Raw genomic sequence first — 22,903 nt, 5'->3', positions numbered from 1 at the left:
AAGTGATGAGGGTTTTCATATGGATAGCCACACAAGCAAGAAGGGCTAGGTCTAGCTGAACTTTGAGTTTTGAACGTGTGGGCATTAAGGTTTGACATTCCCAATCTCAGCCTAGTATTAAGGATGTGTCATGCCTGGATCCAAAGCTGGGATACGCCGGAGGTGCGGCCACACTGCAGCGCTGGTGTATTTCCTCTTTGAAGGAACGAGAAGACTGGAGGGATGACACCTCGAGCGGTAGCTGGCTCCATCTTCTCGTTGTTGATGGAATATAGGATTTTTAGTATGTGTGACTGTAGCATCAAAGATGTGGCCGACGAATGCTCTAACAGCTGAAAATGCCTCAGCGGTTGGCGGCAGAGGCCAACCATTCCTGCAGAATCGAGTTTTTGCCCGTTTTCGCCCAGCGTTGAGTTGGCTCCTCTGAGAGCATCTCAGAACGAAACGCAGCAGTCTGACTAATAAATGCTCGTATTTGTATTAACTCGCAGTCAATCTCGCACTTACCAGTGTGAAACTCAATACGATCGTGGATCATGCTTATGCCGTTTTTATACGGGTGAAAGGGATGTATATCGATAATCGAGAGAAGAGAGAATAGTCACTGAGTTTGCGTGCATTCATTTTGCAAAAATGTATTTCAGACATATGCATTCCCCTCGTAAGTGTTACACAATCAGAAATGGAATGCGAGCCAGACGTGTCTTGGAATTACCTTAACGACCGGGAATCATGTGGTCACAGTTTATCCTCCTGATCACGTCTCGCATAGTTACGATTAAGCCAATGTGTCTTTGTGAAATCAAAACCACGTACGCCTACCGATAACGCAACACAGCATGCAACCTCCAACTCCTCGCAGACATCTACGCAGCCGTGTGGATTACTTGCACCCCATCTCGGCGTCTACAGGAAAACAAGGAGTTACCTACAAAAGGGCAAATCGTTTATTCAACATATTAGGCAAATGAATATCTACAGTGAGACAACTACAGGAGCGGCGAATGTTCTTTCGCTCTTCGATGCCCGTTCTTTGGCGTACATGCGTAAACAAAGAACATGAGAACAGTAACAGTGTCTGATTTAGCAGACGACGTCCCGCAATCGTCCTTGAGATATTTAGGGGCGAAAGAATATGATTAAATGCCACCAAAAATTGTATTTCGGTCATTCCAGCAGTGGCTAAATACTGTAGCGCCTTTCATCACACATATTCCCCATTACGTACGCATCATCGAACTTATCCAACGCAATTTAACAGTTTCACTGTCATTCGATGGCAGAGGCCATTGTCCCTGTTCACCGCCATGAGTATCGCCGGCCAGAGAGCAAGCGCAGGTCCGACCTGCCGGCACAACCGCCAACTCACAACAGCGGCACTTCGTCAGGACATTCAGCGGTGTCTCGAGAACGAGGGAGCCCAGCTGGGAGCAAACGCACCCCATCCACACACGGAAGAGATGACCGTTCGCGTGCGTCAGCCAGTGGCCAGTCCGCGCAGGCCAGCCACCGGTTGACGACAAACGACCGGCGCAGGGCACGTGACGTGACACCCACGCCGACGTTGAACCCCTGTCTGGGCTCCGTTATTCAAGAGACACGACACGCAGACGAGAGCGGGCATCCACGCACGCTTCGGAGGTCGACGCGAACAGCGCGCCGCCGCCCGTCACACTGATGCCACCTGCGCGGCAGTCTTCCGCACTAGCGCCATCTATATAGACGACGCCAGCCACTTGTATAGATGGCGTTACGTCCGCCGACCGCGCCGCTCAGCTGGAGTGCGAGTAAGCGGTGTTAGTGTAGGGGCCGGAGTAGATGGAGCTGCCCGTGGTGGAGAGATCCTTGCGGCGGCGGCGGCGGCTGATGATGACCATGATGGCCACGACGACGGCGATCATCAGCAGCAGGCCGACGATGGCGATGGCGATGGCGAACGTCCGCGGTGAGATGCAGAGGATGTCGTCATCATCCAGGTCTCTCTGCCGGAGCCGGGACAAGTGACAGAGAAGTCAGCGCACCCTCACGATGGAACAACAAGGGTTTTTTTAGGGCGTCTGTCGCTTACAACGCGAAAATCGTATCGCGCCAAATCCCGGTTGAGGCAGAAGGTCTCGCTATCGCCCCCCCCCCCCCCCCTCTCCCCTACACACATACTACCCCCACCTTCAGTGGTAAAGTTCCTGACTGTCCGAGAGTCAGGATGCGGCCCATAACCGAGATGATCCGTCCTGACCCATCCAAAACTGAGATGTGCCGCATGGAGTGAGCGCTTAAAGCGGCAGGACGATATCGTGTGAAGGCCTATTCACGAGCATGTTTGCTGCCATGATTCGGCTCGACGTAACTGGCATGCGAGAGATGCTTTGTGAGACGTGTGATCACACACCTGGCTGTTTTTATCTTAGCGTCATCATGTTTGATAATTTATAGTCCGTGTTTGAATGATGATATCGAGATTAACTCTCCTATCCACACGGCTGGCCCCACGAGCACGCAGCCGTTACCACCGCTGGATCCCGTCCGCTTCAGCTCTAAATTACCATTATCATGGCTGCCCGTCAGGACAAGCACGCATGCGCACGCACACAAATAGGGGTAATCCTCCCGACACTCGTTTTTGTGCTCTTCGCTGGAGGTTGGCTACACGTAAATGCTGCCGCGCTGTAACAAAAACCGAGCTTGAATGCCTGGTGCGTGTGTTGCCGGAGCGTGGGGGTGTGTTGTTCTGAACCTTATGATCGGCATGTGTAGAACAAGTGTTCGTTGTTACTGAAATGCACGGAGGCGTTACTCCATCACCGCTATCGTAAGTGGTGTGGTCCGTGTTGTGTAGGCTCTGTGGTTCGTTGCCGGAACCCACCATGATCTTGTCCTAGCAACCGTTACCATCGACTTTCTATACGACGCATATTGAGTAGTGCAGTGACGTCATGACGCCTATCTCTATAGAAACTCAACGCACCGCTGGCTCATACCCTCCATTTTAAAACGCTTCAAAATGCCTTCAAACGTAAACGGTAGGTTGCCATTTCGTGGGAATGGTGCTAACTGTAAGCGGAGATATTGTGCACCTTGCTGCACGTTTTCTCGACTCTTAACAAGCAGCCTTATACCGTTTTGCACACGCATCCGAATAACACGTCTGCAGCCGAGATAGCGCAGCAATGCAGTGCTCGAGCGTGCCGCACGCTGGCCAGCGGTCTCGCCTGCCACGCACCCGCGACGGCCGGTTGGCGGGGTCGTCCTCGGGCAGCTCCTCGCCCTCGTTGACGTAGAGGCCGCTGAACACCTCTATGACGGGCTCCTCGTCCGTCTCCAGGTCGGTGACGGTGGCGTTCTCCACGGCGCGGCGGCGGCGGCGCAGGTTCGTGCCGTCCGCGCAGACGGGGGGCTGAAACAGGGGCAGTGCGGTAGGGAGGGAGCGTCGATTCTGCAGGTCAGACGCAGCTGGAGGCGCTCCGCCGGTAGGGTCATGAGGCAGCGACCACGGGGCTGATCTGGCTGAAGATGATCCACGAGCAGGGGATCTACAGCCGCTATGTCAAGCCAAGCTCAGCGATGGTGCCACCACGCTCTAAAAACAACAACATCCTGAGACGGTTGCATCTGCTACATAGCCACTGCATGGCGCGTTATTCATGCCTTTAGAGTTGGGCGCACGAGCTGAGTGATTTCGCACTGTCTGTTTTATTACATTTGGCAGAATATCTATTTTTCTGGAGCAACACACTATACCCACAACGGTGAGGATTCATATGGGTCACCTTTAGCCAGAAAATTATACAATTTTCACGAGAGGCAATTTTCGATGACCAATCTGGAATTTGCGAGACAACTTACCACATCGTCGCATCCTCCAGTGTGCTTCAAACACAGCCGAACGTTGCACTGGTAGTAAACCGACGCCGTGTAGGGAAACTTGTGCGCCTGGAAGTTGACCTTGGCGCTGGTCTTGCTCTCGCTGTAGGTGAACGGCCCCATAATCTCATAGTCGACTGGGCAGCTGAGGAAGGAGGCGACACATTCAGTCAAATGGCGGGTCTCTTTTTCCCACAGTGCAATCATCACAGATATACTAGCAAGATTTTAGCGCCAACAGCTGGCGAATGAGCCTCTATGAATGTGCAAGTCAGACAAGTATGTATCGGGGTCTTTGTCTGGGATTTTTGTTGCGGAGAACATAGGCAATCAGTTGCTGTAACACTACAGCCGCCTGTCCTTGTGGTCCACACTGTATGGTCTCTCTCAATCAGTCGTTTAGTGGGCCGACTCTGTGAGGCAGCTTGTGCTCGGAGGCGTAATGATCCTGCCCTCGCTTCTGCGATACATATCACATTCAATGGACTGGGAGGGTGGGGGGAGGTCGAAGGAGGTTGGGTGGGTGAGGAAGGTCGAAGGAGGCTGGGAGGGTAGGGGAGGTCGAAGAAGGCCAGCCCAGGTCACGGATGTTGAGACTTCTGCATACAAAACCAAGTTGAAAAGCACACTTTCACACTTTTGATGTGCATCTCGCTGACCCGGGCCAAACTCAGTTGCAAAACCCGGGACCAAAACATTGCTGTTCCCTCACGAGGAGTTCAGCATAAAATGTGGCCGACACTGAACCAGCCTCGCACCGAGTACAATGCTGGCCGTCAGACAAATCATTGGCCGGCCAGGACCGCATTGATGGTCGGTCGCATGACGACAGGACAGAGGCATATTCTGGAAGGCCAGCTCCCCTCTCTCCTCTCCTCTCCACCCTCTCTCGCTCTCTCTCTCTCATCTCGCTCCCTCCGCCTCTCTCTCTCTCTCTCTCTCTCTCTCTCTCTCTCTCTCTCTCTCTCTCTCTCTCTCTCTCTCTACCTCTCTCTACTTCTCTCTCTCTCTCTCTCTCTCTCTCTCTCTCTCTCTCTCTCTCTCTCTTTCTTCCGCTGGACGCTATTTTTCTGAGACCAGCCAATCTAGATTTTTGAAGTCAGTCTTACAGAATTTGATTTAAGGTTATGCATAGAAGTTTATATCTTCTGTGGCATGCTTTTGACTCCCTGTGTCAGCTCGAGGCAAGACCATCGTCCGCAGTGGATTATAACATATAGCATTCATTCAACCCCGATGCTCCGCGTGTAGTTGTAGCGATTCGACCTTGCTTGATCCTTTGACTTTGACAACCTCATCGGAAGCCTTTCGTCTCTTGCATTCGCATTGAAACCTTGTCATTGTCAGCGCGATTTAGTTATTCTTTTAAAATAATGATCTACCTGGAAAGCTAAGGCAAGCTTATGACAGTGATACGACGCGACTTGCCTATCGCACTCCCACCTTGTGTCTCAATGAAAAATGTGGTGGTAGATAAGCGTGTAGGTGTAAGTAATCACCGATTTGCACCAAAAGCAATAACGTCGGCAGATGTCGGTTTCATCCTAGCCTGTACATACGCATATATATATATATATATATATATATATATATATATATATATATATATATGCATATATATATATATATATATATATATATATATATACATATATATATATATATAATGTGTGTGTGTGTGTGTTTGCGGCTGCAACCATGCTGTCCTCCGGTTGAAATCCAATTGTGCTTCCGCAATTTGTTTGACTGGAAGCGAATTCAAATTTGGGACAGTCGAAACGTCGGAGAGGCAGTCTTATCACTCGCACTGCTGCCGGCTGAGACAGCAGGCAGGATGTCCCCCGAGCGTTCACTGCCAGATCACGCTCAGGCTCAGGCTCAGGCGCGCTCGTTGTGCCGAGGAAGGGCTTTCCGGCCGGCTGGTGACCGCGTCGGCGTCGTCCGGCGCGCTACGGGCGCCACGGCTGGCTGCGGGGCGCGTCGGCTCGAGACACCACGGATGGCTGACTCCCTCGTGACAGGGAGTTTGTCTCGTCGCAGAAATAGCGATGGCGACCCAGGAACACGGCACGAAGGCTCGGTGCTGCGGAGTTTCCGGAGAGTCGTCCCAGGCGTGTGGGGCGCCGAGACAGCGCGGCACGACGGTGCCTGGGGCGCTTAGAGGCGGCCGGAGCATACGCTCAGTCTCTCTGCAACCTGTCTGTCTCGTGCATAAGACGGGCAGACAGCCTCTGCAGTCTGCAAACCAGCCCGGCCCGCCCCGCTGAGGCAGGGGCGCCTCTCTCGGCGCTCTGCACTTAACGTCCTCCAGGAAGGCATGCAAGGTGGGTGGGGGGGGGGGGGGGGGGGCGCTGTAGTGCCTCTCCCCAATATCGATGACCCGGGGGCACCTCGGACGGCCCTTCGGACCGACAGAGAGGACTTGCCGGTCAAGTATGGAACATCAAAGGGTCCTTCTTTTGGTCGGGGGCTCCGGCACGGGACACCGTTCAGTACCAGTCGGTGTCCCATCTGTGGAACAGAGACAAAGCCAAAGTCCCAGAATGTTAATCAGGTAGCTTCATTTGGCCTTGCCCGGAACCTTTGAAGAATCGAGGGGCCAGAGGTCTAGCACTGATGCTTGACAGGGGTCCATGCTGGCTGTGGGTCCAATTAGCTGGACAAATACAAAGCCATGGCCCTCGCATGCCAGCCATAGAGCATGCTCTTGCGTCCCTCGGAGGTCTCCAAGAAAAAGAGGGAGCTTCTCTCTTTCTCTCGGCTTGAAAGTCCGAGAGTTACTGAGCAGAAGCCCCAGTACCAGACCGGACAGAGGACCCTGTGCCAAACAGGGGCCCACCAACCAAAGAAAGATAGAGCCAGAGCTCAGGGATGTTTATCGTGGAGTTTCCAACGTCACTGTAGTGATTCTGAGACAATGACAGGGCCACTCTGTGGGTTAGACCCCCTGGCACTAAATAAAGGGCCCCAGCAGATACCGAGCATGCGGACCGTGCGGACCGGTGTGTTCATTAGCCAAGCTAGGACAGGGCCAGGCCTCCTGAATGTTATTCAGACGGCCATTTACGCCATTTGGAGCCTCTTGAGACTGTAACGAGCCTGATCACTGTTGGTCAGGGGCCTCTACTAGTGGCACTGAACGCGGACCCCCAGCGCGGGAAAATTAGCACATGCCCTGAGGACGTCACGGAGAAGCTTAGTCTGTTGAAGACCTCAAGGTGCGGACTTCGGGACACAGACCCTGTGATGGCAATAGTAGCCCATTGAAGTCGTGCATTGCTGTCTGGTTTGTCCCTTGCATACGGTAGCTTTACAGTTCACAATGCGGCACTACTACGTTCGTTTCGTCGACGAGGATGTAGCGCCGCTTTTGCACTTTCGCCGGAGTTGTCTCGCTCGGGTGTGCGGTCAAGCAGCTGGAGACAGGATTACGGCGGCGGATTTTTTACAGATCAACTGGCGGCCGGTGGGCAAAGCGCCCCCCATGCTAGACGTGCGCCGTGCTTACTCCAGCCAGGCATCCGCGCAGCACAGTCATGCACCTACACAATGTGCATTGAACTGTGCGTGACTGGCACTCGACTGACATTTCAGGGCCATGGCTATGTCCTTTTCGGCTCACGGGGCGCTTATCGGCAAGCGACCCGTGTTCACTAACGGGGTTACTCCGTTCCCCTCTCTCTCTCTCTCTCTCTGTTCTCCGTTTCCTTAGAGCCGGGTCCCCCCTCGTTCGACAGCGGAACTCAATTCCCCAAGCGTTCCAAGCAGCATCGGAGGTGGCATGAGCCGAGGGGAGTCACTTCAACCCATACCCATAGGCCCATAGATATAAGGGCCTATTTTAAAAGCGAATGGTAGGGTAATCAAGTATCTTATTTTTAGGGAAGTACTAAGATGCTGGCAAGCTCAAAAGTCATCTTTCCGTGCCGCACTTGCAAAAAAGTGTATACACCGAAGCAAAACAACTATGGAAAACGTGGGTCATGAACGTCACAACCGGCGGGTCAACAAGTTGAAGCCGTTCGTCTTTGGCTGCTGACTTGCCAAAAAGCTTTTCTTACATGGTTCCCTGTACGAAGTGCACTGATCGACGCGCTGTTTTCAATTTCCCGGGGAAAACGTGCAGGCAAATGCAGAATTTATATATCTTGACCCACTGCGGTGGAACGCAAAAAGCAGACTTTATCCGTTTTGACTGCTGACATACTAAACAATATTTTCCGGGTGAGATTGCAACACAAAAGCATGTCATTCGACTTAGAGCAGCCGATTTACCAAAGGTTAACATATATGGAGCATGTGGTTACCGGCATCAGGTTAAGAGCATCGTGACCCACGGATCAATAAAATGCAATACTTGTCCGTTGGTGGCCACAGACACGCTAAAAAACATCTTTGCTCGCTTAAAGCACAACAAAATGTGCACCAAACGACGCGCCTTAGTCGATACACCGGCGGCCAGCTAATATGAAACGTGTTTATGACATGTTCCCACCCACCCCACCCCACCCCATTCAACATTTCGTTGGGGATGCGCCCCGGCGTGCCGCCGCCCGGCGTCGACGTCCGGTCCGACGGTGCGGACCAGCGGTTTGCGCCGCTTCAGTCCGGCCGGTTGCAGGTCCGCTAACGGGACCGGGCACGACACGGCTGGACCGGGCCGGCCGTCTCAGGCCCGGCCGCCCGCACAGCGCCGGCCAAGGTCAGAGGCGGCGCGGCGCCCGCCCTGAGCTCCCCACTCTCCCTCCCGCGGCAGCCCGCCCTCTCTCCCCGCCGGCCGCCGGCCGCCGGCCCCCGGACACCTGCCGACCGCTGTCTCGGAACCGGGTGCCACAACGTGCCCTGCACCGACAGGAAAGGCGCACTGGTCAAAGTAGGCTCGAATTATAATGGCGCAGCCACTGATCAGACAATGTCTCAGGGTCATGTTATGTCAGGGAACTGTCTTTTCAGTCGGTGAAATTCCCATCTCCAATGAACAGATATCCCCCTCTCTCCTCTGCTCTGCCTGCGTACAGCTGTGTTAGCCGCGCTCTCACCCCGTCATATATTGCAACCAATTTACTACATTTACGTTGTAATTTTCAACTGAACGCAAAAATAGTGTAGCGTAAGTCCGAAGAAAATTCGGAATTTTGGCGAAGGACAGCCGAGCCCACGTCCGAGTCATGACCGGTGTCGAAGATCGATCATGTCGTAGGCATTTTCCCTCCCCTCAACTCAAAATTTTCAGAAAAGTTCCTGCGCTGTTTCGTAATCCATAACGTGGCAATCTGGTGTGGCTCGATGTTTTTTTCAACTTTGTGCAGGCCTTCTGTGAGCGCCCAAATCAAAATATATTGTCTTCCATCTGCAGCGACGCACAAGGCTTAATGCCACATGATTCGCCTGCCTGACTACTGATTTAAGATTAGTTTCGCCTGGGACATCCTTTACTCCGTCATGAATGACTGGAGATGACCACCGTTTCCGCGAGATGTCTGTGTTTGAGCCTTTTAATCTACCCCATCCTCTTCCGAGAACATTCCTTAACCTTCAACGTCCGCTAAACCGAGGAACGACGTAAAATGTTCCCAGATGTGTCGCTGGGCATGCGGCAGTGCTGAGTCGTCTCCAGTAATCCCATCCCGATGACCTTCAGTGACGTCAAGGTCTCTCAGAAGCTGCGTGGTGGAGCCGTCCCCCTCGCTACTGCTGCCGTTGGCGCGGGGTACATCCCCTCCCCCCACGGGTGGAGCAGCTGTTAGCTGTGGGCGCGCGAGCCACCCACCTCACCGCCCTCCACTGGGTGGATGAAGTCTCATCCCCCCTGCCGGGTCTGGGATGGGGAGCGGCGCGATGTTTCCGGAGCCGGCCGCCTCCGACCACCGTGAGTCAGCGGCATACCCCGTGACTGCGCCGGCCAATGCACGCGCCCAGTCTGACCGGGGTGCTCCGGTCACATGCCGGGGTTCCGGAACTCTTGCCCGGGCGCACCACAAATTGACCCGCGGCTGCAACGGGCGTCAATCAGGCGCACCGATCTGCAGGATTCGGCGATTCGCTGCAGATCATTCACATCACCTGGAGACGTTTCAAAACTTTTGAATGCAAAAACACCGAATGTTTAGTTGAGCTTGGGATACAGTTTGTCGGATACCTGTAGTAAAGCCATATGTACAGGTGTCATGATATCAAGCATCGACATATATCACGTCTTAATTCAGTAAGAGGAACATAGAGATTATGCTTGAATAGCGGCCTGCTTTTTGCCTTTGCTGCCTTGTTGTGGTTTTTTCAGCAGCTGCGTGTCTGTCAGTTACCACCTGCTCATCTTTTTATGACATTCATGCTAGGTTGTTCCCCTCGTTTTATCACTGGATCACCAGAACATCGTGAAAGGCAGTAAAAATAGACCAAACATCTGCCTCGAGCGATTGAAAAAGAAAAGTGATAAAAAGAACGGGTAAAACGTAAACGCCTGTCACCTTTTTCTACGACCTGATTCACATCTCACGCAGGGTAGTGTTAATCCTGAATCTACAGTTATTGATTAATTTTGCGGCTATTCACCGTTCTATCAACATATTGCTGTCTATCGGAGCTCATTCACAATGTCATAACTTCTTTTGAGGAGCTATGAGCTGCATAGATATACTACCAGTCCGGTTAAAATGTTAGGGCGTTCTCACCTCGGGTATCCCTTGAATCCACCTCGCACTTCCCCAGACCCGTCTCGCACTTCCCCGGACCCGTCTTGCACTCCCAGGACCCGTCTTGTACTCCCCAGACCCGTCTTGTACTCCCCGGACCTGGCTCGCTCTCCTCGGACCCGTCTCGCACGTCCCATGTTCCTATCCCGCGCGTCGCATGGGCCCGTCGGTGCTGCCTCCCAGCTGCTGACGCAGATGCAGACCTGTCGGCTGCACTGGAGCCAGTCCGGTGAGCCATCTCACTGCAGTTCACGGAAGCGCGACTGCAGGACTGGATGGGGCGTTCCAGGGGACGCGGAATCATGTCTGCATGGCGTGCGGTGCTGAAGGACGGTCGGGTATTTTTGACACGCAGGACGCTTCTAGCGTAGGAGCACTAGCAACAAGCGTGTTTGATGAACCAAATACCAGTCTTGGAAATGACAGGCAAGTAGAGGATCATGTGCTTCATTTTCACTTGGAAGGATTTTCCCATTACGAATGACGAATTCGGAAAAGTGTATCAGATGCTGGACAGCGAGGTCCACTCAGAAAACGAGATAGAAAAACGCTTTGATAATGCAATGACGCATTCTTAAAGCTCCATGTAAGTACAGGCAATTACTGGCATCGGTACAGGAGTATGGGTCCGTAGGCGCTCACCTTCCTGTCATCCTTTGCTGTGAAATGTGATGTTGGCTCTAGGGTGATGAGCTGAAAAAATGGACTTTAAGGATGATGCTGATCTCCCAGCTTTCCGACATTCTTACATTCTTGGCTATTTGTGGATGCAAATCTGCAGTCCCCACAGTCCCACAGCTTTGTCGCCTGGAACCGCTGATTTCAACGACGAGACACGCGTGGTAACACGCGGTGTCGTACTGACGGGCCATCTCACGCGGCACTCACCCCTCCTTGTTGATGAGGGGCTGTTCGCCCCAGCCGAGCCCGTCGCGCACGATACAGTCGACCGCCTTCAGGCCGTAGATGTCCTGATCGTCGATGGCGATGTCCAGCGTCAGCGGGTCGCCGATCTTGACGTTCTCTGCCACCGTCTTCTCCTCGGAGTTGGAGTAGATGCGCATGGTGCAGCTCGGCATGGGGGCGGTGGCTGTCAGCGGAGTGGTGCCCAGCTGGCTGCAACGGCGGCGCCACACCGGTCAGACGGAGACGCCGGTGGCGTAGACGGCCGGGGTCGCGCGCGAGCTAGACACCACTGCAGGCGTCACGGCCAGTTACAGCACTGGTGCACTTCTGCAGCTGAGCGGTTACAGTCGAATCAAAACGGCAGGTTTATGGAGCAGCGGTAACATTCTGCACACCAAAAGGTGCCGGCGGTTGTTAATGGGTTAGGAGCACATGGAGCACCCCGCCACACCTCCGGATCATGCCAGATGTGATACATACAACACGGACTTGGACAACATTCACGGCTGGTGCAGGAAACAGATGGCCCCTCCGACCGCGGCAGTCTGGTGACGGTGAGTCATCGCCGCGGTGGCGGGGCGTGGATGCCGTCGAGCCGGCCGGCGCTGACCCTGGCTGGTCCGACGGGACGGTCGGGGACAGCGCGACTCCCCGTTATCAGCAAAGCGCGACTGGGCGGGTCGCAGAAGGACGGCCGACTGGCGCAGACCGCCTTTCAGAGAGCGCTGCTTTGGACCGATCAAAAGAAATGGATTTATAAATGCTGCACTGTTAACGTAACTCTGACTCTATATTGCTTTTACACAAACAGTGTCAAATGGGACTCGCCCAGTGTGCCCAAGCAAGGTTGAACTTCCATACGTTGACGCGTTATTACCCAGGCAGCTGCAGCAAAGGCATTTGGCTCTCAGCTCATGGCACCCTCCCCGCTGTCATGACTCGAGAGTACAGGACGCATCGCGCCATCCTTATTTGGAGGGCCGGCAAGGACGCACGCCCGGGTTTCAGGGGCCCTTCCACACAGAGACAGATTAGGAAGAGTCAACCTCTGAAGCCCTGTCGAGGCCATCCGAGCACCACCCGCTGCTGCAGCAACGCTCCGGAAACCGTGTACAGCCCACCAAGAAGTCAAGCAACACAAACACGGTGACGACAGCTTCCGCCGGCCACCAGACGGCGGCGTCCGGCGGCGCTACAGGGGCGGCGGCGCCTCTCGCTCGTGACTGAAACACAGCCGTGCGTAAGTTGGTTAGTCACGGGCCGGTCATGCGCGCCGGAGCACGGGTCACCGCGCGTCCGGTGGCCGCCGCCGCCACGTACCTCGCTCCATCGCGCAGCTCTGGAAACTCGCCGCTGTCGGGAGAGGATGTCATGTCATGTCAGGTGGGCGCTGGCCCCGGCCCGCCACCCAAGGACGGTCCGGCCGGGTCGCCGCGCTGGCCCCAGCCCTGCACGGGCTTGCATCACAGCCGCCAGCCCGGCAGCGTCGCCCGCCCGGCACCCTTGGATCGCCCGATTTGGCGGTGCGGTAAGCGAGGCGGCGGTGCTCAGCGGAGGCTGGTGAGGGCACGTGCGCGCTGCTGCTGCTCTAAGCTAATGAAGCCTACGCTCGCAAACAGGATGAAGAGCGGATGCGTTTCGGAGCGAGGGATGTTTGTGTCGACAGGCGGCGGATTCCCGTTGGTGTTGCAAACCTGATAACGCATTAGTCCCCCCAGCATGCGTTTTTTACCGCTAACTGGCAAGGGAAGTCGGATCTGTTACAGTTAGATGACTATTTCGTCACGACATTACCGGCGCTTCGTCGCGTATTGATCGCGTCCCTGCCTTGGCACAAACCCCGCGTGAGTCATCGAGTCCCGTCGCCACGTTAGTCGGCGCAGTCCACAAATTCCATTCGTAGCTCGCCGCGTCGCGGCCCGGCGACACTGCCAGCGCCAGGGTGGGTCGCCCGAAGAAGTGGCATCCCGGACCGGCTGGCGGTCATCCACCTCCGCCCCGGCCGACCCGGCCCCGGCCCGTCAGCACGGCGGTGGCCCCGGCCCGGCGCGTCACCGCGGCGGCCCACCGGCTCCGCCCGGCCGGCCGACAGCGGTCTGACAGCTGGAGCCGAACACAGGCCGGCCTGCGGGACCGGAACCGAACATAGTCCAGTCCACCGGGCTGCAGCCGACCACAGACCAGCCAGCCAGAGGGGAGTCATCACAGCCAGCCGCAGCCAGACCCGACAGACTGCTGCCGACCACAGCCCAGCCAGCCAGAGGGGAGCCATCACAGCCAGCCGCAGCCAGACCCGACAGACTGCTGCCGACCGGAGTCCAGCCCGACAGAGCAGCTACAGTCGACAGCGACCGACCCACGGCCGGGCCGTGCAGACTGCAGCCGTGCATCCTGACCGACTGCAGCCGGCATCAGTGCAGGTCACATGCACCCTGGCCGACTGCAGCCGACCACAGCGCGGTGCGCAGCGGGCCGCCGTGTCAGCTGACCTCGCGCCGGCCGCGAGTATCGGGCCCATCGGAGGCGGGACGTGCGGGCTGCGAGCCGGGCTCGGCGACGGCCCTTTTGTTATCGCTCCTCTGTGGCCCGCCCGACCCATCAGATAGGCTTTATGTCCGTACTGCTGACGGGAGCAGCTCAGGCTGGACGGTCGGTTGGTCATCCCAAGCAAGCAGTTTACTCCCGTCTTGCGTGCGCCACCCAACTCACTGTACATTGCGCATCGAAGCGGCCTTGCTCGTCCTCCCCCCCCCCCCCTCCCCTCTCCGCCCGCAGACCACTAGAACCTACCGACCCACCAACCCTCGTTTCGGCCAACCTATCTCGCTGCAGATCCCCCCCGTCCGCTCTACCGCCCCACCCTAAGCGAACAATGCGAAGCCTTTACTTGCGCCGCTGGCCCCGCACCGTTGCCGCATGTTTTGCTAATTGTTTCTGATTCAGGAGTGGCGGCAAGCGTAGCAGAGCAGAGCGCGGTCCCGCAAAGCCCAGCGCCAAAGCCAGCGCGGGGTAACGGCGCGGCGCGAGAGGCACAGTTAGCCGCGAGCGGTTTGTGACGGACGGCTGGCCACGGACGCCCGCCAGCAGGGCGACTTCACGGTCGGGCCACGGGGTCGCCCAGACTGCGGGAAAATGTCGTATCGGGTGACCCAGCCACCCTGACGTCACGGTGGGGGTCTGAAAGCCATGCTTGAGAGACGGGCCCAGTCAGCCGCGACCCGCCTCCTTTGTTGTAAAGGCATACGAGGCGCACGTCGCCGTGCACCTGGTGATGGAGCGCTGGCCTTCGATATAAGCACCAGGGAGCCAAAACTCCGGTCGGGAAGCGCGGGCCTCCACGTGGCAGCAAGTGGTGACAGCCACTGTCCTGTCGCGGTCTCACTCGTTGTTTGCCAACTAAGCGCGGCACTAATCTGCTCCGAGCCTATGCGCTTACGCTGGGTGGCGTTCTCAGCGTGATGCGGGTATCATGCATTGACTTTCTCCGAGTAGTTTCCAGGGATGCAGCCAGCCAAGCGAGAAAACTCATTGCTACTGGCTCGTGCCTGCGAAAGCATGCTAGATAACTGTCTCACCTAACGTTGAAGTTCGTGCCCACGGCCTTCTCCCTGGTCTGGTACTTGCAGCGAATATGGTAACCGCGTCCTTGGTTTGTCACCAGTTTCCGATGCGGCTGCACCACAATGGTGTTGAAGTACTCGATGTCTTGATCCTGCCGTGACAGAGGCGAACATCAGCGCGACTTTGATGACGCCAGCCTGAGACGATACGTGTCAATGGTACGTTGAAGGCACAGCGCATCAGTCCCCTTCACCAAAAGCAAGTTCGCCGCCGGCGACAAATTCGTTATCGCACATTTGAGCGTCGCAGAGGAATGCAAAATAGCTGCAAGGCGAAGCTTTTGTTTGTGAGAGAAGCTGTTGGAATTTCGCACCGCCCTCATGCTATTGACTTGCCAGACTGGTGGAACTTGTTTTCGCTGGACTGGCTGATGGGGTCTGTTGTGCAAACATCGCCTGTTTATTCATGATTTGGGCTCTCGAGACGGAATGTGGGGAAGTAAAACAAAAACAAGAGGCCGCACCTGCAAGCGAAGGGCCTGCAGAATGGTCATGGTAGAACTATGTAATTGTAAAGATGCTGAGAAGGTATTGGCCGTGCACCAGGCAAGCCATCGTTTTCAGAAAACAACATGTAAGCTGCCCATATGGGCTTCCCGCCGCATGCTGCGATATAGCATAACCATACCGCATAACCATAACCAATGTGGCAATATGACATATGGCAATGTCACTCACATAAGGGTGACATCACTGTTACGTCACTGCAGCAGGTTGGATCGCTTCCCCAGTTCGATAGCCGCTGTACAGTCTCAGGCGCATTGAAAAGGAATAGGTAGTGAACGCAGGGACGTAAATGTTGTCACGTTATGCAAAGGCTGTAGTGGTTGTCCTAAAGGCGTTAACACGGCACAGCCAAATCCTGCACTGGATGCGAGTGAGCAATGTCATTACCACCCAAAGCATCCCATCACAATGCTTTGCGAGGACCTGTTACGCATCACCATACCTAGAATCCACGCCATATTTTCACGAATGGTTTGGTAGGCCATTGTCCCTTCACTGTTCTTGCACCTACAGATTCAGCCGATATCGCACCATCAGAAAAAAATGGTGCATGACCGTCAAAACTGTATTACTACTGATGTGCAGCCTCCCATTCAGGAAAACGGCAGACTCGTGCGGGCTGTGTACCACGCGGTTGCGTTACGTCCAAACATCGGCCGTTACTACTAAATGTTCGCGTGCGCCCGATGACTGCGATAAAGCCGAGCAGTTCCCACCGCTCACAGGCAGACATCAGCAAACTGCGGAAAGCGAACTGTGACGGGCGCGAAAGGGTGTGATCATTTCACCGTTGACGAGCCCGCGTTTTTAAATGATTGCTCATCAACGGGAGGTGTGGAGTCATAAAGCTGCCGTTACCCTTGTTCTTTTACGTGAGAAGTTCAGTTAAATCACGCTCACGCAACGTCGGCTGGAAAAGTCGTTATGAAATTATGCATAGCGCGATTAGAAGCAAATGAGCGCACTCGCTTTTCTGCTTCTGTTTTTTATGTAGCTGCCAGCTGTTGGGGCTATCCACTTGAAACACAAGAACTTAACTTAATTTTCAAACAGCCCTTTCTGGCCAAGGACTCATGTGAAGTGCAAATATATAAATACGCTGTGCAAATATACTCATACACACCCACACCCACACGCCCACGCACATATATATATATATATATATATATATATATATATATATATATATATATATATATATATATATATGTGTGTGTGTGTGTGTATGTGGTGTGTGTGTGTATGTGTGTGTTGTGTGTATGTGTGTGTGTAGTGTGTGTGTGTGTGTGTGTGTGTGTGTGTGTGTGTGTGTGTGTGTGTGTGTGGTGTGTGTGTGTGTGTGTGTGTGTGTGTGTGTGGGTGTGTGTGTGTGTGTGTGTGTGTGTGTGTGTGTGTGTGTGTGTGTGTGTGTGTGTGTGTGTGTGTGTGTGCGAGTGTGTGTAGCGGCGCATGAATGCGGTATTTATTTCTCGTTAAGCACGAACCGCCTGCATATCGCCGCCATAAACACAAAATGTTTTAAATGACTTTTTTTTACAAATAGGGAAAAGCTGACGGCGAGAATCAAGGTAGGCAGAAATAGTTTGTTTCTGCGGGACAGGCGCAGGCTTCAGTGTTCTGGGCGCGCCAGCATCGGCGTCACGGGGGCTAACAGCGGGCACCCGAGCGTCACCCCATAGCACGTTGACCTTGGTCTTCGCCGAGCCAGGAATACCACGAACGTTTTTGCAGGAGATCGATTATACCTCCGGCAGTTTTTGCACTGGCCGTCGCTTCTAAATGCTAAGCGTTCACTCACCTGTATGCGTGTGTGAATGTGTTTATGTGGTGCGTATGTGCCCAAATGCCTTGGTGGTGGTCATGTAATATGATTATTTTGAGCGAGATAAGTTCGAGGACAAGAAACGCCGCCTTTTATGAACTAATGCATAATGGCAGCACCTTTTAACACGAAGAGATCTCGATTATTGCAGGAAACAACAAAACAGATCGGAATTATTCAAGATTTTACTAGCAAAGATGGTAGAGAATATGCATAGTAATTATACTGAACCCGCCCTTGAGAACCTTCTCAGCATCAGGAGCCCTTTAACGTCCAGCAATATCTCACGTTCGCACCTAAGTGTTCCATGTATATATTCAGGAAACCAAAATTGCATCACATGAATTAATTTATGCATGGACCCATCCAGCCATCCAGTGTTGTGAATGTGCGGTTGGTCCACCACCAGGCCTTCGGGCTCACTCACCTCTTCAATACTCATGGTGTTACAGCTGCGGAGCGGCAGCTTGTACTGAACCGGGGCTGCCTTGGACGTGTACTCAGTCATGCAAGACGAGTTCTTCGAGAGGCCCTTGGGGTATATCATGCCGTTGAAGGCGTTGCTGGTGAAGATGGACACGATGATGTCGTTGCTGTTGCACTCAATCCGCACGTCCGTGACAGGACTTTTGACGGGCAGAGGTGCTGAAATCGCAAACCCCGAAAAAACGGTGAGCCACGCGTCGGCACAATTTGTACTGCAATGTGCGTAAGTCGGATGAAGGGTGAACACAAACCATCTACAAGTTGTTTTATGAACGCAGAAACTATATGCTGAAACAATCATACGCTTCATGCACAATCTACAGGCTATGTGATGAATTTGGGATCCCGTAGTATGCAGCTCATTCCCAATCAACGAAGGAGAAGATCACGGTACAGTTTGATCTCACGCTCCAGTGGCTTGAAAATTCCGTGAGAAAGGCAGTACCATCTGTCACTAGCCGAATGTCTTTCCGGAAGTGGATGCAGGTGGCCAAACCGACAAGGCCGCATTCCAGTCAGCGGCGCTCATTAGATTCGACATCAAAGACTGTGCGGCGAACGGAAAACTTACGATTCTGAGCTCTGGCGACGGCCGAGGTGGCAACGACCTGAAAGGAGGGACGGACATATGAGACACATCTTCGAGAGACACCGTTAGCATCTAGGCAGACGTGTCCGCGTATCGGCGCGCCGCCATCCACAACGGCAGGTCCTCGTAAGGCCCTTGCCCCTCCCGAGTGTCAATTATACGCAGTGAGTCAGTACAATGCGCCGTGGAGAATGGCTTCGGGACGGTTCAGCGGCGACACGGGCACGCGCTGCCCGCCCGGTCAGTCCCCCGTGACCCTGACGGGCGGTGCCCTGCAAGCCGGGTCAGGGCGGGGTCACTGACGGCGGGCGGCTCCCAGCGCGGCCGTGGGCTGCAACCCGTCAGCGCGCCGCGCCGCCGGCACGTGACCCCGGCCGCCGGCAGCCGTGACCCGCTCTGACCGGCCGCGACCCCGCCGAGCTCGCACGCCGGTCACTCACTGGACGCGGCCCTGAGAACCCGGCGCCGCACCGGATGCGCGACGGCCGCCATAAAAGCGGCAAACGGCCGGCCGCCTTGGATGACGGGCTACGGGGAACACGAGCAACGGCCGCCGGCAGCCGACCTGGGAACACGAGGAGCACGGGGCAGGGGCCACCGGTCTCCTGGGAACACTGTGAGCACGGGGCAGGGCTCATAGGCCACCTGGAGGGAAGGAAAACAGGGGCAGCGCCTACGGGCCGCCAAACATTTAGTTATGCTGATGCTTATAGTTCGGTGAAGTCAAATAAACCAATTGCATAACACGCATCGGACGACGGCGTCCAAGATCATCGCTAGCAAACTCGTCTTCAAGAGCTTGAAACCCGCGTGGAAATGTCTGACGGTAACCGGCAGCAGAGGGCCAAAGGCTGGCACGCTGCTGCGTGTCGAGGCATCGCACAGCGCAAGAAGACTTTCCGCAGCTGAGGCTCGCTACGTCACGAGGCGGGGAGTCGTCCCTTGAATCGTAATCGCTCTACCCGACTCGTGGGTTCGGTTGGAAAACAACACGCAGAAATTGGTTCGGTACTCTGTCCACAAACTCACCCGTGTGGGCCGTTCCAATGTTGTATTGATTTCAATGCAGCGATATCGTTATATGTTGTATTCATGGGTACGATTTTTTTAGTTGCATTGATGTATATTCGGGTATGTGTAGTCGGCGCCGCTATGCATACATGTCAAACCAACGCCTATAGAACAATGCATAAAACCAAAGGCTCACAAGATGGGCTAACACGAGGCAATATCAAAGTGGGTATCTATCAGTCATTGCTCATGCTGAGGCCTTCCGAACCAGGGCTGCAAATTAGTGAAAGGCACGCATGGTTTTAGCGCACCCAAAATATATCAAAAGTAGGAACTGCGTGCAGCACGAGAGTGAGGCCAGGCTGCATCGCTGGCCTTGGCCTCTTTGTTGATGCCTTTACAACTGGAATTTGTGTCCGGAGTCAAGCACGTGGATGACGCTACCCTGACCTTCAAACTATGTCAAGAACGATACTGACAATAAAGCACAGTTCGTGGCCACGACAACATAAATATGATCACAGCAGCCAAGCGTAGAGCGGCGGAGTTCTATGAAGAGTTTGGTATCGATGTGTTTCAGAATCTTCAAAAAGGATGAGCAATCGTCCTGATCCAGACGGGTCGGGCTGACGTGAATGCTGGGTTGAATGGTTGGATGAATGCATCTGGACACTACCTGGACACTTGTTAGGTGCATTGTCTAGATCTGTGTGATTCACTCGTAACGGCAAGCCCGCTGCGGGAAATGGCTGGAAACTTTGCATATGATAGGTTCCAGTTAGCTCTGTCGAATGAGCTACAACGTGCACACCGACAGCCTGATTGCAGGCATTTCTACACGGCCATTTTACTGTTTACTCATAGAGACCAAAGCCGTCTGATCAAGACGCAATTCTAACGTGGCCTTTTGTGCTTCTGGAAATCAGTTGTGCACTTTGCATGCGGTGGCACCATGATACCAATGAGTTGCAGATTGTGCGATCACTGAATCACGCCATTTTCTCACTAAATCTCTGCGCATATAGGGATCGATATAGCAGATGCGTCTCAGTCACACACATGATGTACTCTAAGAGATGCAATATGCTTTTTCCAGAAGGGACTGGAAATGTTGTCGACACTTTGCTCTGTCTAATTCCACTTGATTCATAAAGGCCTTCGTCGATATATGATCAAGAACTGACGCGTACCTTTTCTGTAAGTATGTGTCTATCATACTCTTGCTGAGATTGCTAGAACAAATGTCAAGCCTTATCGCATTTCCAGATTTGACCAGACTTACGCAGCCACGGTTTGTCTTCGGAGGTCACCTCCTGTTGAAGGGTCGGCAAGACCATGACGCCTGTGCAGGAAGACGCCTGACGCCTGACCATGACGCCTGTGCAGGAAGACGCCTGACGCCTGACCATGACGCCTGTGCAGGAAGACGCCTGACGCCTGATCATGACGCCTGTGCAGGAAGACGCCTGACGCCTGACCATGACGCCTGTGCAGGAAGACGCCTGACGCCTGACCATGACGCCTGTGCAGGAAGACGCCTGACGCCTGACCATGACGCCTGTGCAGGAAGACGCCTGACGCCTGACCATGACGCCTGTGCCAGAATTACTGCGCAGTGCCGGGCATGGGCTCGTGGAGCGTATTCCTGGCATTCAGTCGCGCTCCACCACAGCCGCTCATCAGCCATGTCCGTCTGACAACGAACAAAGCTAGATCGCCGGCATCGTGGGAACACGCCCATTCTGAACAGCTCTTATCGCGCCTGTGTTTCAGGTTTGGCTTGCGTCACTTCCTAAGAGGATGCGGTGCAGAGAAGAATGGAGAGTGGCAGGTGGTGAAGTGAGTCAGTCAGAGACACGAACACGGATTCGCACTTGCAAGGTACGAAAATGTCCAAGGTCGACGTTGGTAGCAGGACTAAGTAAATAGCTTCACTGACATGCGTAGTGAGCGTGCAGCTGCAAAAGATAAAGCTTACTTTAGTCAATAAGCTCATTTATCACGGTGTGCATATTATTGCTTACACAGTGTATCATCTTTCTTGCTTTGATCAAAATTTTTCTCATTGTGGTATCCCATCCGTTCATCAGATTGCAGTATGTACCGGTCGAATGACAGGGAACACCTCTAACCCCCTCCTCCGACATCTGAATAGAGCCGCGCCCCACGAGGCGTTGCTATGCAGCATGGAACGTGCCCTGCCGGCGTGCATTCCCGGCATCTAGTCACGCCTCGCCGGAGCGTCCGACGGCCGGGGTCGACCTGCCGCTGTCTCGCGGCACGCCTGCGGCCGACAATGCCACGCGGCCCGCCGCCGCCGAAAACGAGACCAGATCAAGGGTACCGGGCGGGCCAAGTCCATGGCCGATCGGCCGGCGCCATAATTTGGTGAGCTGTTCCCACCGCCGCGGCGCCGGTCGCACGCTGCAGCCATTTGCGGCGCCATGGAGGATCAAGGTTACGGCGGCCGGCCCGCCGCCGTGCCTGCGGCTGCACTTTTCCTACGCACGTTCAACGCCATCGCCGTCGTGGATAGACCCGGGCCGCGCCACGGGCCCGGCGCGCAGACGACGGTGCGAATGCCGTTTTGGCAAGTCACGTCGGAAATGGTGCGATCTCTGACGGACACGACTCGGATTGCGAAATGCTTGAACTTGATCGTGTCACAGTCAGGTACAAAGGCCGCGCACTGCACAGCAGACGTCCGGCCACTCTGCGCCGATCCGTTGTTGCTGCAGCTGGCTAGACCAACACAACAACAGCAGAAGCCTGTCCCTAGAAACACTTACCAAAGCAGAGAGGTCAGTGTAGTCTGCATGATGACGTCAGCGGAGTCAAGGTCGGCTACGGTGGGGAGGTGACGTGTTCAGCTGCCGACGCCCACTCCTGCCGTCGGGCGGTGGTGTTCCGCAGCAGTCACCGGCAGGACTGTGGCTCTGAGCGCCGCCCACACGTCCACCCTCCTCCGGCGCGTGCGGTCGACTCAGCTACGGCACAGCGCTCCCCTCCACTGCACCATCCTCGGCCCGACTGAGCCGCCGCGCGCCGCCAACGGTGAAAGCAAAAGTGGCCGCTACAGCAGCGCCGCCGCGGCGCGGCCGCAGAGTCAGGCCCGCTCCGCAGCAAGAGCGAGCGCGCCGTGCGCAGGGGCGCTCCCAGCCCCGGGTGGGGGCGGGGCGAGAGCGGGGTTAGAGGTGGCGAGCACCGGACTGCCGTGAGGCTGGAGCCGGACGTACTCGTCCGACGGAGGGCGTGACGGCCCGCCGTGTCGGCGCCGCTTGCGCCGCCTCTGCCCAACCTGCAGCCGGCGCTCCCTCCGACGTATGCAAGGTGGCGGGAATCAGCGGGTGGTGGTGGATAGTCGACAGCAACGCCTCCTGCGTCTCACCCGTCTCGCGGGGCTGAAGGC

At 55.0% G+C, this 22,903-nt stretch overlaps 1 protein-coding gene across 2 annotated transcripts; it reads right to left on the bottom strand.

Moving 5' to 3' along the window:
* Positions 1-932: 932 nt before the first annotated feature.
* On the bottom strand, positions 933-22,540 carry pio (zona pellucida domain-containing protein piopio). Of its 2 annotated transcripts, XM_037236177.1 has the most exons (9): positions 22,284-22,540; positions 18,466-18,502; positions 17,836-18,053; positions 15,035-15,171; positions 12,780-12,812; positions 11,442-11,669; positions 3,844-4,006; positions 3,221-3,394; positions 933-1,982 (listed from the first exon to the last, which is right to left on the bottom strand). In XM_037236177.1, the coding sequence occupies exons 3-9, from the start codon at positions 17,953-17,955 to the stop codon at positions 1,773-1,775; spliced, it is 1,065 nt and encodes a 354-aa protein (XP_037092072.1). In that variant the 5' UTR covers positions 17,956-18,053; positions 18,466-18,502; positions 22,284-22,540; the 3' UTR covers positions 933-1,772. The 2 variants fall into 2 exon arrangements, with proteins under 2 accessions (XP_037092072.1, XP_037092073.1); XM_037236178.1 differs by lacking the exon at positions 12,780-12,812 and having other exon boundaries at positions 22,284-22,539.
* Between the last annotated feature and the right edge of the window lie 363 nt (positions 22,541-22,903).

Source organism: Pollicipes pollicipes, unplaced genomic scaffold (genome assembly GCF_011947565.3).
Source record: "Pollicipes pollicipes isolate AB1234 unplaced genomic scaffold, Ppol_2.1 Scaffold_7261;HRSCAF=8764_pilon_pilon_pilon, whole genome shotgun sequence".
Lineage (NCBI taxonomy): Eukaryota > Metazoa > Arthropoda > Thecostraca > Pollicipedomorpha > Pollicipedidae > Pollicipes > Pollicipes pollicipes.
Note: the sequence above shows the minus strand (reverse complement) of the source record. Positions and strands in the feature narration are given on the sequence as shown.